Genomic DNA, 17,534 nt, shown 5'->3' with positions numbered 1-17,534 from the left:
GGGGGGGAGGAGGCGGGGGGGAGGAGACGGAGGAACCGGCAGGATGGGGGGAGTAGAGAGCTTACCTGCTCCTGCTGGTTCCTCCTACGCCTGCTGAGTTTGCAGCTCCCCCCGCGCGAGTTTCAGGGGTCTTCTTTCTTGTTAATACATAAGTGTCTTCCTTGTTTACAATACTTAAAGTGAGAAACAGCCCTACACATAATTACAGGTGTGCAGTTAAGAGCTAAACTTCCATCCACAGACATGCAAAAACCTCTGCTGTAAGATTTGACTTCCAACTTCCGATCACTCTGAAGGGGGGGAAAGAGGGTCGTTGCCCACAATTAGGCAAGAAGATTTTCAATGGATCAGAATCCTTGGCTTTTTGATAAAATGCTATTTTGCATCTTTTTCCTGCTTCTAGTGGCAGAATGCTGTTGCTTTTAGGAGCTGATACAGCTTTAGAACTAGAGAGATCTATCTATCTGTGTGGCTTCTGGCTTCCTCCCTGTTCTAGTGTGATAAAAAAAGAAGTGTGCATCTCATATCTGCTCTCTTGGAGACATTAACCTCAAAGGAGTGACCATAACCAGATTCTTCTTTGACTTACACAGGAGATGAATCTCATCAGACCAGACTAAGTCAATTTCCTTGGTCAATCTAATTGTAAAGATTGTTAATTTTAAAAGTGTCAGCACCAAACAGCGCCCCTGCAAGATATGCTCTTTGTTCCTTTTTGCATTGCTTTCTTTCACATTTGTCAAGGACATGGAAAAGTCACTCAAACACAATGAGTTCCCTTTCTGGGAAATCAGCAGCCTGCCAGTTCGAGATATTTCTTAAGAACCATCTTCATTGCACAAAGACAAATCCATGCCGTCTGGGTTCCTGGACTGCCTTCTGCAACTCCCCAGGGAGTCAGCCTGCCCCTCAAGACCTCCAAGTCCCACATGTGTAGGCCATGGATATTCACCTATAATAAAATGCCTGCATGTCCCGTTGCACCTCCCACCGCTTTTCAAATCACTTCTTGCTGCTCAAGGGTAATCTGTTTTAATCTAATCTCTTTTGTAAAGTTGTTCTGGACCAGAATTAAGGCATCCTTAGAAAGGAGGTGGGGCCACTAATGTCTGCAGTGTCATATTTCTGAACACGAAGCACAATATTTCCACAGCTTCGCCAACAGGGGAAAAAACCCCAGCTCTGAAATATGCATAGAACACAATGTGCTATTTCCACCTGTCCCCACCTCCATGATCCTTTAGTGGATAAGCCATTAAAGGCACACGCTTCCTATTCACGTACAAAAGAGCATTCCCAGCTCCTGTTATTCTAACTAAATTTAGATCTGTATTGTGACAAGCATTTAAGCACCGTTCCTCTTTCCACTGGCTTCTCTCTCAGGCTGCTTCTTCAAGCACACTCTGCCTCTTGCTTTTCCGGGATCTTTCATCATCTCAGATCCCGTCTTCCTCTTACCCCTAGCCACCCTAACCTCTTCTGTCTGTTTATTTATTTATTCTGCAGTGGCTGCAGGCAAAGGGAGGCAGAGCTAAGGACACTCGACCAACACTTCATTTTCATTTCCTTAAAACTGTGTGTGCTGACAGTGCTTTTCTGTATCCAAGCGGAAGAAGAAAAATCCAGCAGGAGATCACTAATGAGCAACAACAACAAAAGCACTTCAGGATGTTGTGGAACACCCTGGACATTTGGGAAGGTGCCACCAGGCAGAACGTGCACAGCAACTATGGAAACCAACTTCAAGGTGGGGCCAGGAATTTCCCAAGAATTACAACTGACCTCCAGACTGCTGGAGGTTCCACTGGAGAAAATGGCAGCTCCGAAGGACAGACTCTGGCAGAGGTGTCAAACTCATTTGTTACGAGGATCTGGATCTGACACAAAATGTAACGCCAGGTACGGAAGATATAAACTTTATAAATGACACAGGTAACCCCAATTAACAATAGTATTTTTTACTTAAAGTACAAACAAAAGCAATTGATTCCTAGGCATGAAAGCAATTGATTTACTAGAGAATCCACAAAAGCTCCAATAAATGTATTTAATCATATGCAAGACTAGGATGTTTTTCGAAGGGATAACATACCCATCACCTTCTTTTCATTTCTTGATAGCTCTGACCACACACACCTCACTCTGTGCACCTGCACACCCACTCCCCCCGACCCCGGGAAGCCTCCTGCCTTCCCGGTCTCACACCAGTTGCTTGTGGGCTGAATAAGAGCCCTGGATGGGCTGGTTCTGGCCCCCGGGCCATATGTTTGACATCCCTGCTCTAAAGCATCACATCCCAGCTAAGTTCACTCCCCTCCCCAAACTCTGGCCTCCTCAAGCACCACTCCCAAATCTCTAAGAATTCCCTGAGCCAATGCTGTCAGTCCTACTAGCAATATTCTACTGTTGTCAGGAATGTCTTTAGCACATCGGAGGCATATGTGCTATCAGAAAGCACTAGCTAATTATTTCCCTGAAGCATGGCTGTTCAAATGAGCAATGCATTTCTAAAATGTATAGTTAAGCCCAATGGGAAGGACATATACTATCTACAGTCTCAGACTAGGAGCTGGGAGACCCAGGTCCAACCCTCGCTGCACCACAAAGCTCAATAGGTAACCCTAAGCCACTCATGGTCTTTCAGCCCAATCAACCTCACAGGGATCAAGGAGAAACAAAGAGTCGTGTCCACCATTCTGAAGGGGCAGGGGGAAAGAAAGATACTCAATTATTAAAGGGTCTGGATAGAGATGAAAAGACCCATCATTAGGGTTGTAATTAAAAGGCCCATTATAAGGGTTGCCAGCTCCAGGTTGGGAAATACCTGGAGATTTTAAGGGTGGAGTCTGAGGAGGGCAGGGTTCGGGGCATAATGCCACAGAGTCCAACTTCCAAAGTGGCCATTTTCTACAGGTGGACTGATCTCTGTCACCTGGAGATCAGTTGTAAAGTAGGAGATGTCGAGCCACCACCTGGAGACAACCCTTGACATTATGCATATAGCTCCAGGCACACGATTATCACTTCACGTGTCCCAGGAATTCACTGCCACTGAATGCAGGCTTGGAGACTGAGTTCTTTCCAGCTACCCTTTTCAGCTCTGAAGGCACAGAGGTCACTCTGAACACTTGCTTCTTCCTGAAGTGAAAGCAGAGGGTCTTCCTCCCTTGCCTCAACCTGCAAGCATCTGAGTTTGTAATGTACATGTACGCCAACAAGCTGCTACCTGGGGTATTAGCAATTCCTTCTGACGCACAACTCAGTTAACACCAATGGCTGACTCCTAACATGTCTGCAACACGCAGATACCAGAGCTGAGGGAATCAATTGTCTCAGCTCCAGAGGCCCAGCTGCTTTTATGTAACAACAGATGCCCAAGAGCCATAACTGGTTGTTATTACATTAGAGTAGGCAGTGAGATTCAGATCAGGAAAGACAGATGGCAGCTTTCATGCTGAATCTGAGCACCTCGCCTGTCCCCAAAGCCAAGGGTCTGCGCTCCTGTTTGCTAGCTCGCTGACAGCCGATATTGAAATGTATACGGATGACTGCAGTGGCACTCCTGCAGATGGATGTTTTGTGATGTATGCTGCTAACCCTGGCACAACTGGTTATTAGGGCTTCACCTGCAACGAATGACAGCCTGGGGGGAGCGGCTTGAAAGCTGGTGTGAAATACACATTGCAGAAGAACGCAGGGGATAGAATAAGGCTGAGTGGTACTTTATGGTCTCTGGCTGGAGGGAGACAAACAATAGCTCCCCCCCCCCAAGATGATTGTGGTTTGGAAAAGGGGTTACTACTTGCCTTTGGTAAATATGTATTGCAGGTTTTGGTATGTTTTCAAAAACTGAACTGTGGCACAAGCGTCCCAGCCCCATAACTGGCCTGACCTGAAACAGCCCCATGGGGCCTCTACTGGACCTGTTGGGAGTTGTATGTGAACCAGTGTGGGTACGTGTCAGATTTCCAAATGGAGCAAATGGCAGCTCCGCAGGGCTATTTCAGGTCAGGGAAACGGGGAGGGGGAGAGAGAGAACATGTATATGATCCTAGGGGGAAAAAACATTATGTGTAATTATGCCCCAGGCCTACCATGCTTTAGTCACTACAACACACCAATTCTCTTCAGGGCTGTTTCACAAACACATCTCTTTTTGTTGGTGGCCACTAGAGCTCTTGCAAGTTATCCACTGCTGAATTTTAGCTGCACTGGCACAGGCTCAGTAGACAGTGATATGAATTGGCTTTCGGGAAACAATCGCAAGGGCAGCATTTTGAGAAGTCACGATCAGGTGCCAAAAGAAGATCTGTGCTGAAAGCTGTCAAATGATATCAACTGAAATGAAACATTGGACTTACTGTGAGGGTTTCTTCTCATCGGGGGACTGGAAGGTGCCCTTAATAATGGGTTATGCCTCCTCCTTGCTCTGCAGGCAGGGCTTACGCAAATTGCAAGGCTTCTTCTATCGCAAGAGCATATGAAGAGCCTTGCTGGATCAGACCAGTGGTCCATCTAGTTCAGCGTCCTGTCTCACAGAATGGCCAACCAGTTCCTCTGGAGGGCCAACAACAAGGCATAGAGGCCAGGCCTTCCCCTGATGTTGACTCCTGGCACTTGGATCCAGAGGTTTCCTGCCTCTGAACATTTGGAGGCAAACTCTATTACTTCATGTCTTGCCAAGCTTCGAAGGAAGACAGACCTACTTCTGTGTAGAAATTGCTAATAAATGTCACCCACGAGGAAAAAGCCTCTGTTTTAGGACACCCAGTATGGAAAAAAGTGTTTCCCCAGCTGATTCCTCAGCTGCCAACACAGGCAGGAAAGGATATCTTCCAATCCACTGGGGAGCAGAAACCATCACAGTAAGTCCAATGTTTTCTTCTCTGTTACTGGAGGAAGGTAGCATTAAAACCGGGATGTTGAAAAGCTGAAAGATCCCAAGTGGAACAGCTGGGGAGGAGAGGAATCAATGAGAAAACTGCCTGTTGGCGAAATCTCCTGTTGAAAACTGCTTCAGCTGAGGCAAACACATCTAGTCCCCAATGCCTCCAAAGGTTGAAGATGAAGTCCATGTAGCTGCCCTACAGATCTCCCATAGGTGCACTAGTGGAAAGGGCTGCTCAAGTAGCTGCTGGGTTGGTACAATAGGCAGTGACCTCAGAAGGAGCCAGTAGGTGATGGATCTTATAGCCAGGAAGATGCAGGCCTTGATCCGTCAACTTAGATACCTTCTTTCCCATACTTCTGGGAAGCAGTATTCCCTCTAAACTACACTACGGGGTGCTGGTGCACAACATTTTAGCTGGCTGCTCAGGGCTTGTAGCTTCCAGCTCACAAGCATTTTTGGTTCATTGGAAACAATGGAGGATGGGGACACTTCCTTCTGGGGTCCATAGAACTGGACCCCCTGGTCCAATCTTTCTGAAACTTGGGTGTTTTTTTAAAGAGAGGCACCAGCAGCTATGCTGCAAATTTGGTATCTCTACCTCAAAAATCAGCCCCCCACAGCTCCACATACCCCCAGATCAATTTTCCATTATAGCCTACGGGGCCCACTGACTAATGGGCCCCATCTCTCCCTTATAATAATTGAAAACTCACCCCCCTCCCCGCAAGGCAGTTGGAATGTCAGTTGCATATGGAACCTTCAAGGTCTTTTGCATATGGAAGCTGATTGGACTTCACTGCATTCCACACCTCAAACTCACCCCCCTCCCCGCAAGGCAGTTGGAATGTCAGTTGCATATGGAACCTTCAAGGTCTTTTGCATATGGAAGCTGATTGGACTTCACTCCATTCCACACCTCATACTCCCCCCCCCGCAAGGCAGTTGGAATGTCTGGTGGTGTGTAGGTCCCAGGATCATGTTTTAAAAGCTGCCTGGGGAGATGGGGACCTCAGACAGGTTACAGTGCCATAGACTCCACCCTCCAACCCAGCTATTTGCTCCTGGGGAACTATTGTTGCCAATCTTGGCCCAGCACCCATCAAACCATTCTCTTCAACCCCCTGCTGTGCAGCACACTTTCCCCTAGGGTTGCCAAACTCCAGGTGGGACCTGGAGATCTCCCACTGCTACAATTGATTTCCAGATGACAGAGATCAGTTTCCCCTGGAGAAAATGGCTGCTTTGGAGGGGAGACCCTATGACATTATACCTGCTGAGTCCTTCCGCTCCGCCCAATGCTGCCCTCTACAGAATCCACCCCCCAAACCTCCAGGTATTTCCCTCCTTAGAGCTGGCAACCCTACATTCCCCTCAGTGCCTGTTGGTAGGCAACTAAGCTTGGTCCTGTCACCTACTTTGGCCTTTGGGAGAAAACACATTGGGGCCAGTCCTGATAGGGTTGCCAACTCCAGATGGGAAATTCCTGGAGATTTGAGGGATGGAGCCTGAAGAGGGTGAGGTTTGAGGAGGGGTGGGACCTCAGACAGGTACACTGCCATAGACTCCACCCTCCAAACCAGTCAGTCCCACATAGGGAACCATTGTTGCCAATCTCCAGGTGAGGTCTGGAGAGCACTCAGAATTACAACTGCTCTGCAGAAGGGAGGGCAGAAGTCAGCTGAAGTCAAAGGGGCAGATAATGGTAGGTTGATGGTTAGCTGGGAAGGAGATGGGGTTGCCAACTACATGCTGACAAATTCCTGGGGATTTGAGGGGTGGAGCCTGGAGAGGGTGGAGTTTGCAGAGGGGTGGGACCTCAGACAGGTAGAATGCCATAGACTACACCCTCCAAACCAGCCACTTTGTCCTGGGTAACAATTGCTGCCAATCTCCAGGTGAGGGCTACAGATCACTCACAATTACAACTGCTCTTCAGGTAGCAGAGATCAGTTCCTCTGGCGAAAACAGTGGACTCTGTCATTATACCCTGCTGAGGTCACCACAGCAAATTGACACTGTTTGCCCAAAGCCAGAGCACTGCCCCAGAGCCTCTTTCTAGATCTCGTTGTATTGCTTTCACAACGGGCTTTACTGCTAGTAGGCTATAATGGAGCTGGGAAAAAATAGGGTGTGTTTGTTTGTTTTTTTGCTCACCCCTATTATGCCTTTCAGTATGATTTGTAAGATGCCTTGAGTCACAGTAAAAGTGGGATATAAATATTTGAATAAATAAGTAGTTTGGGCAGGCTGATAACATTTAAGCAACTTCCTGTTTGTTAGATTAGGCAGGGTATGGACAGTGATTGTTCCACCTGTGTTATACATAACCTGTCAGTTTGTCATATTTCACTAACCCTCCCCACAAAGTAGACTGTAAGAGTCACCCCCCCCCCAAGTGCTGGTATTTTTTCTAAGGCTCAGTGCAGGACGATGGCTCAAGGTGAGGTCTACCAACACAGTAGACTGGGGTGGGTAGACCTGTTCTCCGAGGCCAGGTCTACCAATATAGTGGAAAGGGGTGGGTAGACCTGTTCTTCTGAGGCCAGGTCTACCAATCCAGTGGAAAGGGGTGGGTAGACCTGTTCTCCAGACGTCAGGTCTACTAATATAGTGAAAAAGGGCAGGTAGAACTGTTTTCCAGAGGCCTGGTCTACCCCCAGAGAGGACAATATTTTCTGTAATGAAATTTGACTTGATTCTGTTTTCTCTTATAATGTTTAAATTATTGTCAAAATATAGTCTAAATATAGTTTAAAAGAATTCATTTTGAGATTTTTACAAGTTATGGAAATAATCTTCTAAGAAACTAATTTATGTGATAGTCAAATGTAGATTCACTCACAACTTTAATGCTACTAGCTTTTTTCACTCACAAGGTAAAATTTTTGCTCACAACACTGGAGCTTAGAGGGAACATTGGAAAGGAAAGGAACAGAGAGTCTGACTGTCTGAAAGTCGCTGTATGCCTGATACATAGTGCTCTTCTGACATCTAGTTTGCACCAGTCTCATTCTTTCAACTTGAGACTGCTCTGAAATGAGAGCCACGACTCTACTCCCTGCAAGGCTAGGTGAGGGAATTTCTTTCTCTTCATTCCCACTGCTGTTACAATTGGGCAGCAGGTGGAGGGGATGGAGACCGACTTCTCCTGTTTTGGCATTTTGACTTTTTCTTCTTTTTTCCTTTTATGCTATTGTGAATGAGCAAGGTGAGGAAGCTTGTCTAGCCAGGGAGTGGGCGGGGCATGGGTTGGGGTCTGCCTCCAAACCACAGAGGAAGTCTTGGCAAATTCATTTGCCATGCCTGTGGGGCAAGGAGGAAGTATGATCCAATATATCAGTTTGGTGTAGTGGTTAAGTGCGCGGACTCTAATCTAGGAGAACCGGGTTTGATTCCCCACTCCTCCACTTGCACCTGGCTGGATGACCTTGGGCAAGCCATGGTTCTGATAAGAGCTGTTCTTGAAAAAGAGCAGTTTCTGTCAAGAGCTCTCTCAGCCCCACCTACCTCATAGGGTGTCTGTTGTGGGAAGGGGAAGGAGTTTGTAAGCCGCTCTGAGACACCTTTGGGTAGTGAAGGGCGGGGTATAAATCCAATCTCTTCTCTTCTTCTTCTTCTATTAAGGATGGCTTCTTCCACTGTTTGAGAACATGTGTATCTCTCAACCATACTTTTATCCTGCCCCTTTTTCATGGAGCCGAAGATAGTATACATGGTCCTCTTCTTGTCCCTTTCATATTCACAACAGACCTGTGAAGTACGTTAGGATGAGAGAGATTAAGTGGCCCAAGGTCAAAATACATTTTATGGCAAGTGGGGATTTGAGCCCTAGGTGTCCCTGGTCTTAGCCCAACATTCTGACCACTACACCACACTGGTTCTGGGCAACCTAACCAGATAAATGGCATGGAGTCCTTCCTTAAACAAAATGGCATTCAATCCACACAGTGGTTGATCTGTGCAATGATCACACACTGCCTGCTCATAATTTGAGAAGTCATAATTGGCTATGGCTTCCCAATACTCATGCATCTAAATCTCTTATCCAGGAAAGCCTGGGTGAAAATCAGCTAAATACACTCATCTTCATCACACCAGAAAGATATAACACAATTGTAGGGTTGCCAGGGGGTGGGAAACTCCTGGAGATTCAGGGGTAGAACCTGGTGGTGGTGGTGGTGGTTGCTGTTGTTGCTCTTCTTCTTCCTCTCCTCCTCCTCCTCCTCCATAGAGTCCTCCCTCCAAAGTATCCATTTTCTCCAGGGAAACTGATCTCTGTAGCCTGGAGATGAGGTTTACTTACAGGGGATCCCCAAGTTCCCCCTGGAGGCTGGCATTCCTAGACCATGCTGAAGCACAGATCAAAAGGATGTGCTTCAGGGGCTCTGGAAGAAGATCCATCTTTTAAGAGACAAGAAGAATCCCCAAAACAGCACTGTGGCTGAAGAGAAGGAAAAGCCAACAATCCTAGAGGTGGACAAAATGGCTGAATACTTCAAACAGAGCAGCCAGAGGCAGGAAACAGGAGCCAAGAAGGAGGGAGTCATGCTGAGTGCTGAACCCTCTGAACCCTGAAGAACAGCCAAGAACAGCACTGCTCACTGCTTTCCAATTCCTGGCTGGTCGGATAAATTTTATCCCTTAATTATCATCTACAAGGAAGTCCAGTGCAAAATATTCCCACAAATGCTGTAAGGAGGGAAATGCTTACAGGCTGTTTGAATTTCCAAGATGTTTCGTTTTGCAAAGTCCTTTTCTGGTCTAGATGTTTTCTCATTCAATAGAAGACAAGGCGCCAATCTCAGCCACGCAGCAAACAGGCCAACCTTCCTTACTGTGCAATACTGTGATTTGACCCAAGTTATACACTGAGGGATCAAACTGAGTTGTATCACTTGCAGTGCCATCCTAAATGGAGTTCTGTCCTTCTAATCCCACTGACTTTGAAGGGTGCAGGATGGCACTGTTGACAGCAAACAAACAAAAAAAATTGCTTGCATATTTTATAAAGAAGTCATGCTGTTTTAACCGGCACGTGCACAAAAATAGCAAAGCAGATTATCTGTGCAACGCAGGCACACTGCTGTGAAGTTAACACACGCCATCTTAATGATGATCAGAATCTGGACTATTTTTAAAAACAGCCTGAATTCCCAGGCCTAACAAATTCCATCTTCCAGCTCTCTGTGCTCTCCCATAGGCACAAAGCAGCCATGTGTGGCTTGTAGGCAAGCTGTAGTGAAGGTCTGATGCATTATAAATCAGAGAACAATAAACCTGGAGGTCGATTAAAGGTCATCTTGCCCCTGACACCAAAAGAGGATCTTGTATGTACACCAGCCAGCATATACCTCAAAACTCAAAGTACACTGCAACGGAGTAGGATTAGAACAGCCTGTTGTTGTTCAGTCGCACAGTCGAGTCCGACTCTTCGCGACCCCATGGATCATCTCCCGCCAGGCCTTCCTGTCTTCCGCCGTCTTCTGAAGTTGGCTCAATTTCATGTTCGTTGCATCGATGACACTGTCTAACCATCTCATCCTTTGCCGTCCCCGTCTTCTTTGACCTTCAATCTTTCCCAGCATCAGGGTCTTCTCCAGTGAGTGCTCCCTTCTCATTTGGTGGCCAAAGTATTTGAGCTTCAGTTTCATTATCTGGCCTTCCAGGGAACAGTCAGGGTTGATTTCTTTGAGGATTGACTGATTTGTTCTTCTTGCAGTCCAAGGGACTCTCAAGAGTCTTCTCCAGCACCATAGTTCAAAAGAATCTATTCTTCGGCGCTCGGCCTTCCTTATAGTCCAGCTCTCGCAGCCATACATGACTACTGGGAATACCATTGCTTTGACCATGCGGACTTTTGTTGGCAGGGTGATGTCTCTACTTTTTATCATGCTGTTTAGGTTCGCCATCGCTTTCCTCCCAAGGAGCAGGCGTCTTTTAATTTCATGGCTGCAGTCACAGTCTGCGGTGATCTGGGATCCCAGGAACGTGAAGTCTGTCACTACTTCCACGACTTCCCCTTCTATTTGCCAAGGAGTGATGGGGCCGGATGCCATGATCTTAGTTTTTTTGATGTTGAGCTTCAAGCCCACTTTTGCGCTCTCCTCTTTTACTCTGAGCAAGAGGCTCTTTAGATCCTTTTCACTTTCAGCCATTAGAGTGGTATCATCTGCATATCTGAGGTTGTTGATCTTTTCCCCAGCAATCTTAATTCCCGCTTGTGATTCATCCAGGCCAGCATTTCGCATGATGTACTCTGCATATATATTAAATAAGCAAGGTGACAGTATACATCCTTGTCGTACTCCTTTTCCTATGCTGAACCAATCAGTTGTTCCGTATCCGGTTCTAACTGTCGCTTCTTGGCCCTTATACAGGTTTCTCAAGAGACATGTGAGGTGGTCTGGTACTCCCATCTCTTTAAGGACCTGCCATAGTTTGTTGTGATCCACACAGTCAAAGGCTTTAGCATAGTCAATGAAGCAGAAGTAGATGTTTTTCTGGTACTCTCTTGCTTTCTCCATAATCCAGCGAATGTTGGCAATTTGATCTCTAGTTCCTCTACCTCTTCGAAACCCAGCTTGTACTTCTGGTAGTTCTCTATCCACGTACTGTTGAAGCCTAGCTTGTAGGATCTTGAGCATGACCTTGCTAGCGTGTGATATGAGTGCAATTGTGCGATAGTTTGAACATTCCTTGGCGTTGCCCTTCTTTGGGATTGGAATGTATACTGACCTTTTCCAATCCTGTGGCCACTGTTGCGTTTTCCAAATTTGCTGGCAAATTGAGTGCAGCACTTTAACAGCATCATCTTCTAAGACTTTGAATAGTTCAGCTGGAATACCATCACCTCCACTAGCTTTGTTGTTAGTAATGCTTTCTAAGGCCCATTTAACTTCACATTCCAGGATGTCTGGCTCGAGGTCAGTGATTATACCGTCGTGGTTGTCAAGGACATCGAGGTCTTTCTTGTATAGTTCTTCTGTGTATTCTTGCCATCTTTTCCTAATCTCTTCTGCTTCTGTTAGGTCCCTACCGTTTTTGTCCTTTATCATGGCCATCTTTGCATGGAACGCTCCCTTGATTTCTCCAATTTTCTTGAAGAGATCTCTAGTCCTTCCCATTCTATTGTTTTCTTCTATTACTTTGCACTGTTCATTCAGGAAGGCCTCCTTATCTCTCCTTGCTGTTCTCTGGAAATCTGCATTCAGTTGGGTAAATCTTTCCTTTTCGCCTTTACCTTTCACTTTCCTTCTTTCCTCTGCTATTTGTAAAGCCTCATCAGAAAGCCACTTTGCTTTCTTGCATTTCTTTTTCTTTGGGATGGTGGTGATTGCTGCTTCCTGTACAATGCCTACATAGTGCTGAAATCCCATGTATTTGTTCTATTTACTTCATTTATACCCCACCTTTCTCTCATAAGAACATAAGAGACGCCAAAGTTGGATCAGGCCAATGGCCCATCCAGTCCAACACTCTGTCACACAGTGGCCAGAAATACCAGGTGCCATCAGGAGCTCCACCAGTGGGGCCAGGACACTAGAAGCTCTCCCACTGTTGACCCCCCCCAAGCACCAAGAATACAGAGCATCACTTGCCCCAGAGCCCCTATCTATACCTTGTGGCTAATAGCTTTCTCCAATAGGGACCCGAAGCAGCTTACGTCATTCTCCTCTATTTTCTCCTTACAACAACCCCATGAGGTAGGTTAGGCTGAGAGAGTGTGAGTGGCCCAAGGTTGCCCAGTGATCTTCCATTGCAGAATGAGGATTTGAACCTGGGTCTCCCAGGTCCTATTCCAACACTCTAACCACTACATCGCCCTGGCTCATGTATACGGAAGAAAATAAGAATGTCCATGTCACATAAATTATCTTGCTGCAATCCTTATATCACTCATATGAATTAGGTGAATATTATGTCCATATTGCAGAAGAGGAAGACTGAGGTTGAGTGGTTTGTCTAACATCACCTAGAAACTTCTTGGCAAAGACAATATTTGAAGTCTAAGGCTGCAACTCTAAGCACAATTACTAGCAAGAAGGTCCCATTGAATTCAGTGGGATTTACTTCTAAGAATACATGCTTAAGATTGCACTATTGGCCACAATGCTACATTAGCTCTCAAGTTACCGGGACATCTTTTTAAAAAAAATAAAAAATCTTTTTATTGGTTTTGTTAATAGCATTACATACGACAAATACTTAATGATTCTAGATATCTACATATATTAAATAAGATAATTGCTTACCGTTTAACAGCTATTCACCACCATACAGCACTATTGAATTACTATCAGTTTGACATTTTAAGTTACCTGCTATATCCTATAAATATAATCATCTGTGATAAATCTGCTTGGCAGGGAGAATTTCATTTGTTACCATGTAGACCGGGACATCTTTTGATCTTACCACAATATCCCTTGCATGGATGAAGCAGAGTTTTCAAAATTACATGTCAATTATGCCTTGTTTCATCCAAATTTATTTTCACATTCCTTCTGTCTTCAGATCCTTTCCTACTGTCTGATACTATCCCATATCTGATACTTTCATGATGCAGCATTTTTTTAAAAAAACAAAACAAATAAACAAACCTCCTCTTCAGTATGAATGCAGGGCAACCGCTTATTTTGGGTCCATTCTGTGCTCCAGTCTCCCAAATAATGGAGGTGGCGGGGGAGAAAGGCAGGAATTAAATTTTAATTTTCCTTGTCTGTAACAGACTAGCACTTACTCTGAATGACGCCTGTCAATGCCGCTGAACAACTCCCACAGTTCTTCAGAGCTCAGGATACCGTCAGCACAACAGTTCTTAAACTCTTCAAATGACAGCTTCCCATCATCTGCATTTGAATCACAGGAGAGGAGTAATTACACCTCGGCCAAAATGTGCTGCACACTGTCTAATGCCATATGCTCTCCTACTCTAACAAAAAATAAAGCATAGCACAGGACCCAAGAGCTCGTGGATCTCTGTTGTACAACCTCGGGAGGGTGGAGAGGAAAGTACTGTCAAGTCACGGCTATACAGCCTTAGAAGAAGAAGAAAAGATTAGATTTATCCCCCGCCATTCACTACCCAAAGGTGCCTCAGAGCGGCTTACAAACTCCTTTCCCTTCTCCTCCCCACAACAGACACCCCGTGAGGTAGGTGGGGCTGAGAGAGCTCTGACAGAACCGCTCTTTTTCAAGAACAGCTCTTATCAGAACTATGGCTTGCCCAAGGTCATCCATCTAGTTGCAAGTAGAGGAGAGGGGAATGAAACCCGGTTCTCCCAGATTAGAATCCACACACTCAACCACTACATCAAACTGGCTCTCAGTTCCAAAAGGGTGCAGAGCTGTAGGTAAGATCCATGAGTTCTTGGCTCAACTATTACCCTAGTTACTAGAGTAGACATCTCAGTGGGGGGGGGGTGCTGTAAGGGCCTGTACATTTACTGGCCACCATTACTGAGTGGCAACTTAGATGGGGGTGTAGGTGCTGTAGTGAAGCAGGTGCCCTGATTCCAAGTTTGCATAGAGGCCATCAATGGAACTGATAGGAACCAACCAACTAGTCATCTGTACCAGATGCTAGTGGCTCATTTGCACTACCTCCTCTGTCACAGGTGGACCTAGGAAAGCTGGGCTAAAATACAGCCAAACAGCCAAAAGAGCCAAAATATGGAGCAGCCTCACTTTGACATCTGTAAAATGGGAATTAAAAATAACCAGGACTGCAGGGTACTGCGGGGATTGCAAAGTACACAAAATGTGGAACAAAGTTGGATTTTGACATGAACTGAGAGTACATAAAACTAGAAATGTCATCACAGAAAAGCAGATCAGTTTCTGAAGAGTGACAGGAGTACGAACACAATAGCCACAAGGGATATAGAGGTTAGAGCAGATGCCAAAATAGCAGTGAAGGGGTCAAGATTTGCAGGTGAAGCTGACACAGGCAGAACAAAAGACTGACATGTGAGTTTGCCTGACCAGAGGCACAGCAAGGGCACGGATTCTTATGAATATGGGAAATGACAGACAGCAGTTGTCATAGAGATGGACAGTAATGAACAGAGTCATATGGGGTTAAAAATTATTCATGGGCTACAGAATGGGTCAGCAGTGTTACAGGACAGACTGGGTGTACCACGAAACCCCATGATGCATGGAATTCATCACTGGATGAGGATTTTGGAAGCCTGGTGGGCTTAGCTTCCATTTAGGAAAATGCTTTCAGCCCTCATATTTGTAGAGATAGGTTTGGAAATGTTATTTGCTGCTTTGTTTGTAGCCAGATACTTCTGAGGTTTTAATGTTCTGCTAAGTATATTGTTAGATTCAGATGGTCAGCTGTGTTGGTCTGAAGCAGTAGAACAAATTTAGAGTCCAGTGGGGCACCTTTAAGACCAACAAAGGTTTATTCAAGGTATGAGCTTTCATCTTAAACATCATCATGCTACCTGTTAATTTGCTAAGTCCCTGTCTATAAGTTTGAACCTTACCTACCATTCCAACCAATGTTCCCTCTAAGCTGAGTTAGTGTGAGCTAGCTCACACTAACTCAGCTTAGAGGGAACACTGATTCCAACGTATTTGAAAAAGTGTGCCTTGCACATGTCACTGGACTCTAAATTTGTTCTAAGTATATTGCTGCCCACATCAGGCCTCTGAGATGAAATAGATATACCATTTAATCATATTTCATTAATAACATAAGAAATAGGAACAAGAAATCATATAGGTCACTCACCATTCTTGTCAGCTCGTCGAAAAATCTGAAAGGGAGGAAAACAGAAATAAGTTGTATTCAGAGTAATCTTGGGGATAAATGTCCATTTTGTATATGAGCATGTAGGAAATAAAACACAAAAAACAGTATGAAACAATAGGGTTACCGGAAAGGGGTCGGCTTCTCATCCCCTATCTCCCTTTTCCCTCCTCCCTCCTATCTCCCTTCCTTCCTTCCTCCATCCCCTCTCCCCTTGTGATATTTGGGACATTTAGTTATGGCAACCCAAAAAGGTGCTCAAAGTCTTGCACGGTCAGCTTGTGAGACTCCAGATGCCATTTTGGGTTGCCACAGCAACCTGGCCGGATGCCAAGGTGTCCAGCTCCTACTGTGCCATGGGGCCTCTGTGCGGAGCATGGCACCCTTGCCTGAGAAATGGGAGTACAATCCTATGTTTGATCCCTGGCTGAGGGCATCATATTGTAAGGTGAGGTCACACAGCACAATATGAGCTGCACATCTCAATATCGGGTTGCCAAGACAACCCAAAATGTTGTCTTTGCAATCTTATTCCTCTTGCAATACTTCCCAGATACATGTGCAGATTGTAGAAGCCCTGTATTGAGGGGTTGCCCAAATTTGGGGATTGAGAGGAAGTTGCCCTTTTCTGCATACTGGGGATTCTTCTAGATGTGCAAAACTCTTCCCCCCTTCATGCCTGACCCCACTGCACAGGTTTTGCTATCTGCAAAGGAGCCAGCACTTTGGAATTAGACACAGCAATACTCATATTGGCTACATGTAAAACAAAAATGTGCAGTCCCTGATATGTGTGTGTACCTGATGTGTGTGTGTATCTTGTAAATACAGATGTAGGGGTTAATTTCTCACTGGGGCTACAGCACCATACATACTGTGATAAGATGTGAGGGGAAAGTAATTTCAGTGGAGGGGAGCATATGGGTAAAAAAAAAAAAGCTAATACCCCTATGGAAACTATGGCTCTGAGGGCACAGGAGTTCCATATATTCCATAAAAAAACCACTGAATTGTGGCACAGGTGTATTGCATAATATTTTCACTACATCAGGAGTAGTCTTGGTGCTGGGGTTTTCTCAGGATTTATTGTATTGGTTGTCTAGCTCTCCAGGCAACAGGTTGGTTGCTGTGTGAACAGTATGCTGCCCAAGACGGTATCACTGGTTTGACTGAAAAATCTGCCCGTGCAGCATCACTTCCCCTGTCTGTGTGCAATCTCAACAAAGCTTTTGCAATCAAAAGGAAGGGAAAATAACAGAAAGAAGAAGGAAGGAAAAACAACAGAGAAATGCTAGACCCCAGCCAGAGCTGTGGCTCAAAAGCAGAGCATCTGCTTGGCATACAGAAGGTCCCAATTTCAATCCCTGGCATGTCCAGTCAAAAATCTCAGATATCAGGTATTATGAAAGACCTACACCTGAGACCATATCACTGCTACCAGTCTGAGTAGAAAATACTGGCCTTAATGGACCAAGGGGCTGATTCAGTATATAAAATCTTTATGTGTCCACTAGGAGTAATGCCTGTTGTGGGAAGAAATACAATGGGATCTAGAAGGAAGCTCCAGATGAGTGTCCCGACTGTGGCTGGTGAGGCAGCAGAGGGAAGCGGAAAATTGAGGGAGGCAAGCCATGTTTCTTTCCTTCTGCTTAGCTATAAGGCAGGGATATCTCAAGTCATTTTGCTGCCCGTAGTAGTAGTAGTAGTAGTAGTAGTAGTAGTAGTAGTATTATTTATTGTCATTGTACTTAGTCCAATGATATTAAAGATGCAATCATTTTGGTGATCTACAACGATATTCATATACACTCACACACCATTCACTACTGTCCCATAACTCCCTTAAGGTTCACATAACAACTTAAAACCACCAATGTCACC

At 45.4% G+C, this 17,534-nt stretch overlaps 1 protein-coding gene across 1 annotated transcript in view; it reads right to left on the bottom strand.

The window, feature by feature from the left end:
• The window catches only part of NECAB3 (N-terminal EF-hand calcium binding protein 3), a 153,859-nt gene that overhangs the window by 75,185 nt on the left and 61,140 nt on the right, over nucleotides 1–17,534 (bottom strand). Inside the window, exons 2-3 of the mRNA XM_015425260.1 lie at nucleotides 15,636–15,660; nucleotides 13,632–13,740 (exon numbers count right to left, since the gene is read on the bottom strand). Of these exons, the coding sequence (XP_015280746.1) occupies nucleotides 13,632–13,740; nucleotides 15,636–15,660 (134 nt within the window). The remainder of the gene's footprint in view (nucleotides 1–13,631; nucleotides 13,741–15,635; nucleotides 15,661–17,534) is intronic.

The sequence above is a fragment of the Gekko japonicus genome, unplaced genomic scaffold (assembly GCF_001447785.1).
Source record: "Gekko japonicus isolate JY-2015 unplaced genomic scaffold, Gekko_japonicus_V1.1 scaffold2, whole genome shotgun sequence".
NCBI lineage: Eukaryota > Metazoa > Chordata > Lepidosauria > Squamata > Gekkonidae > Gekko > Gekko japonicus.
This window is presented reverse-complemented; position numbering and strand designations above follow the sequence as displayed.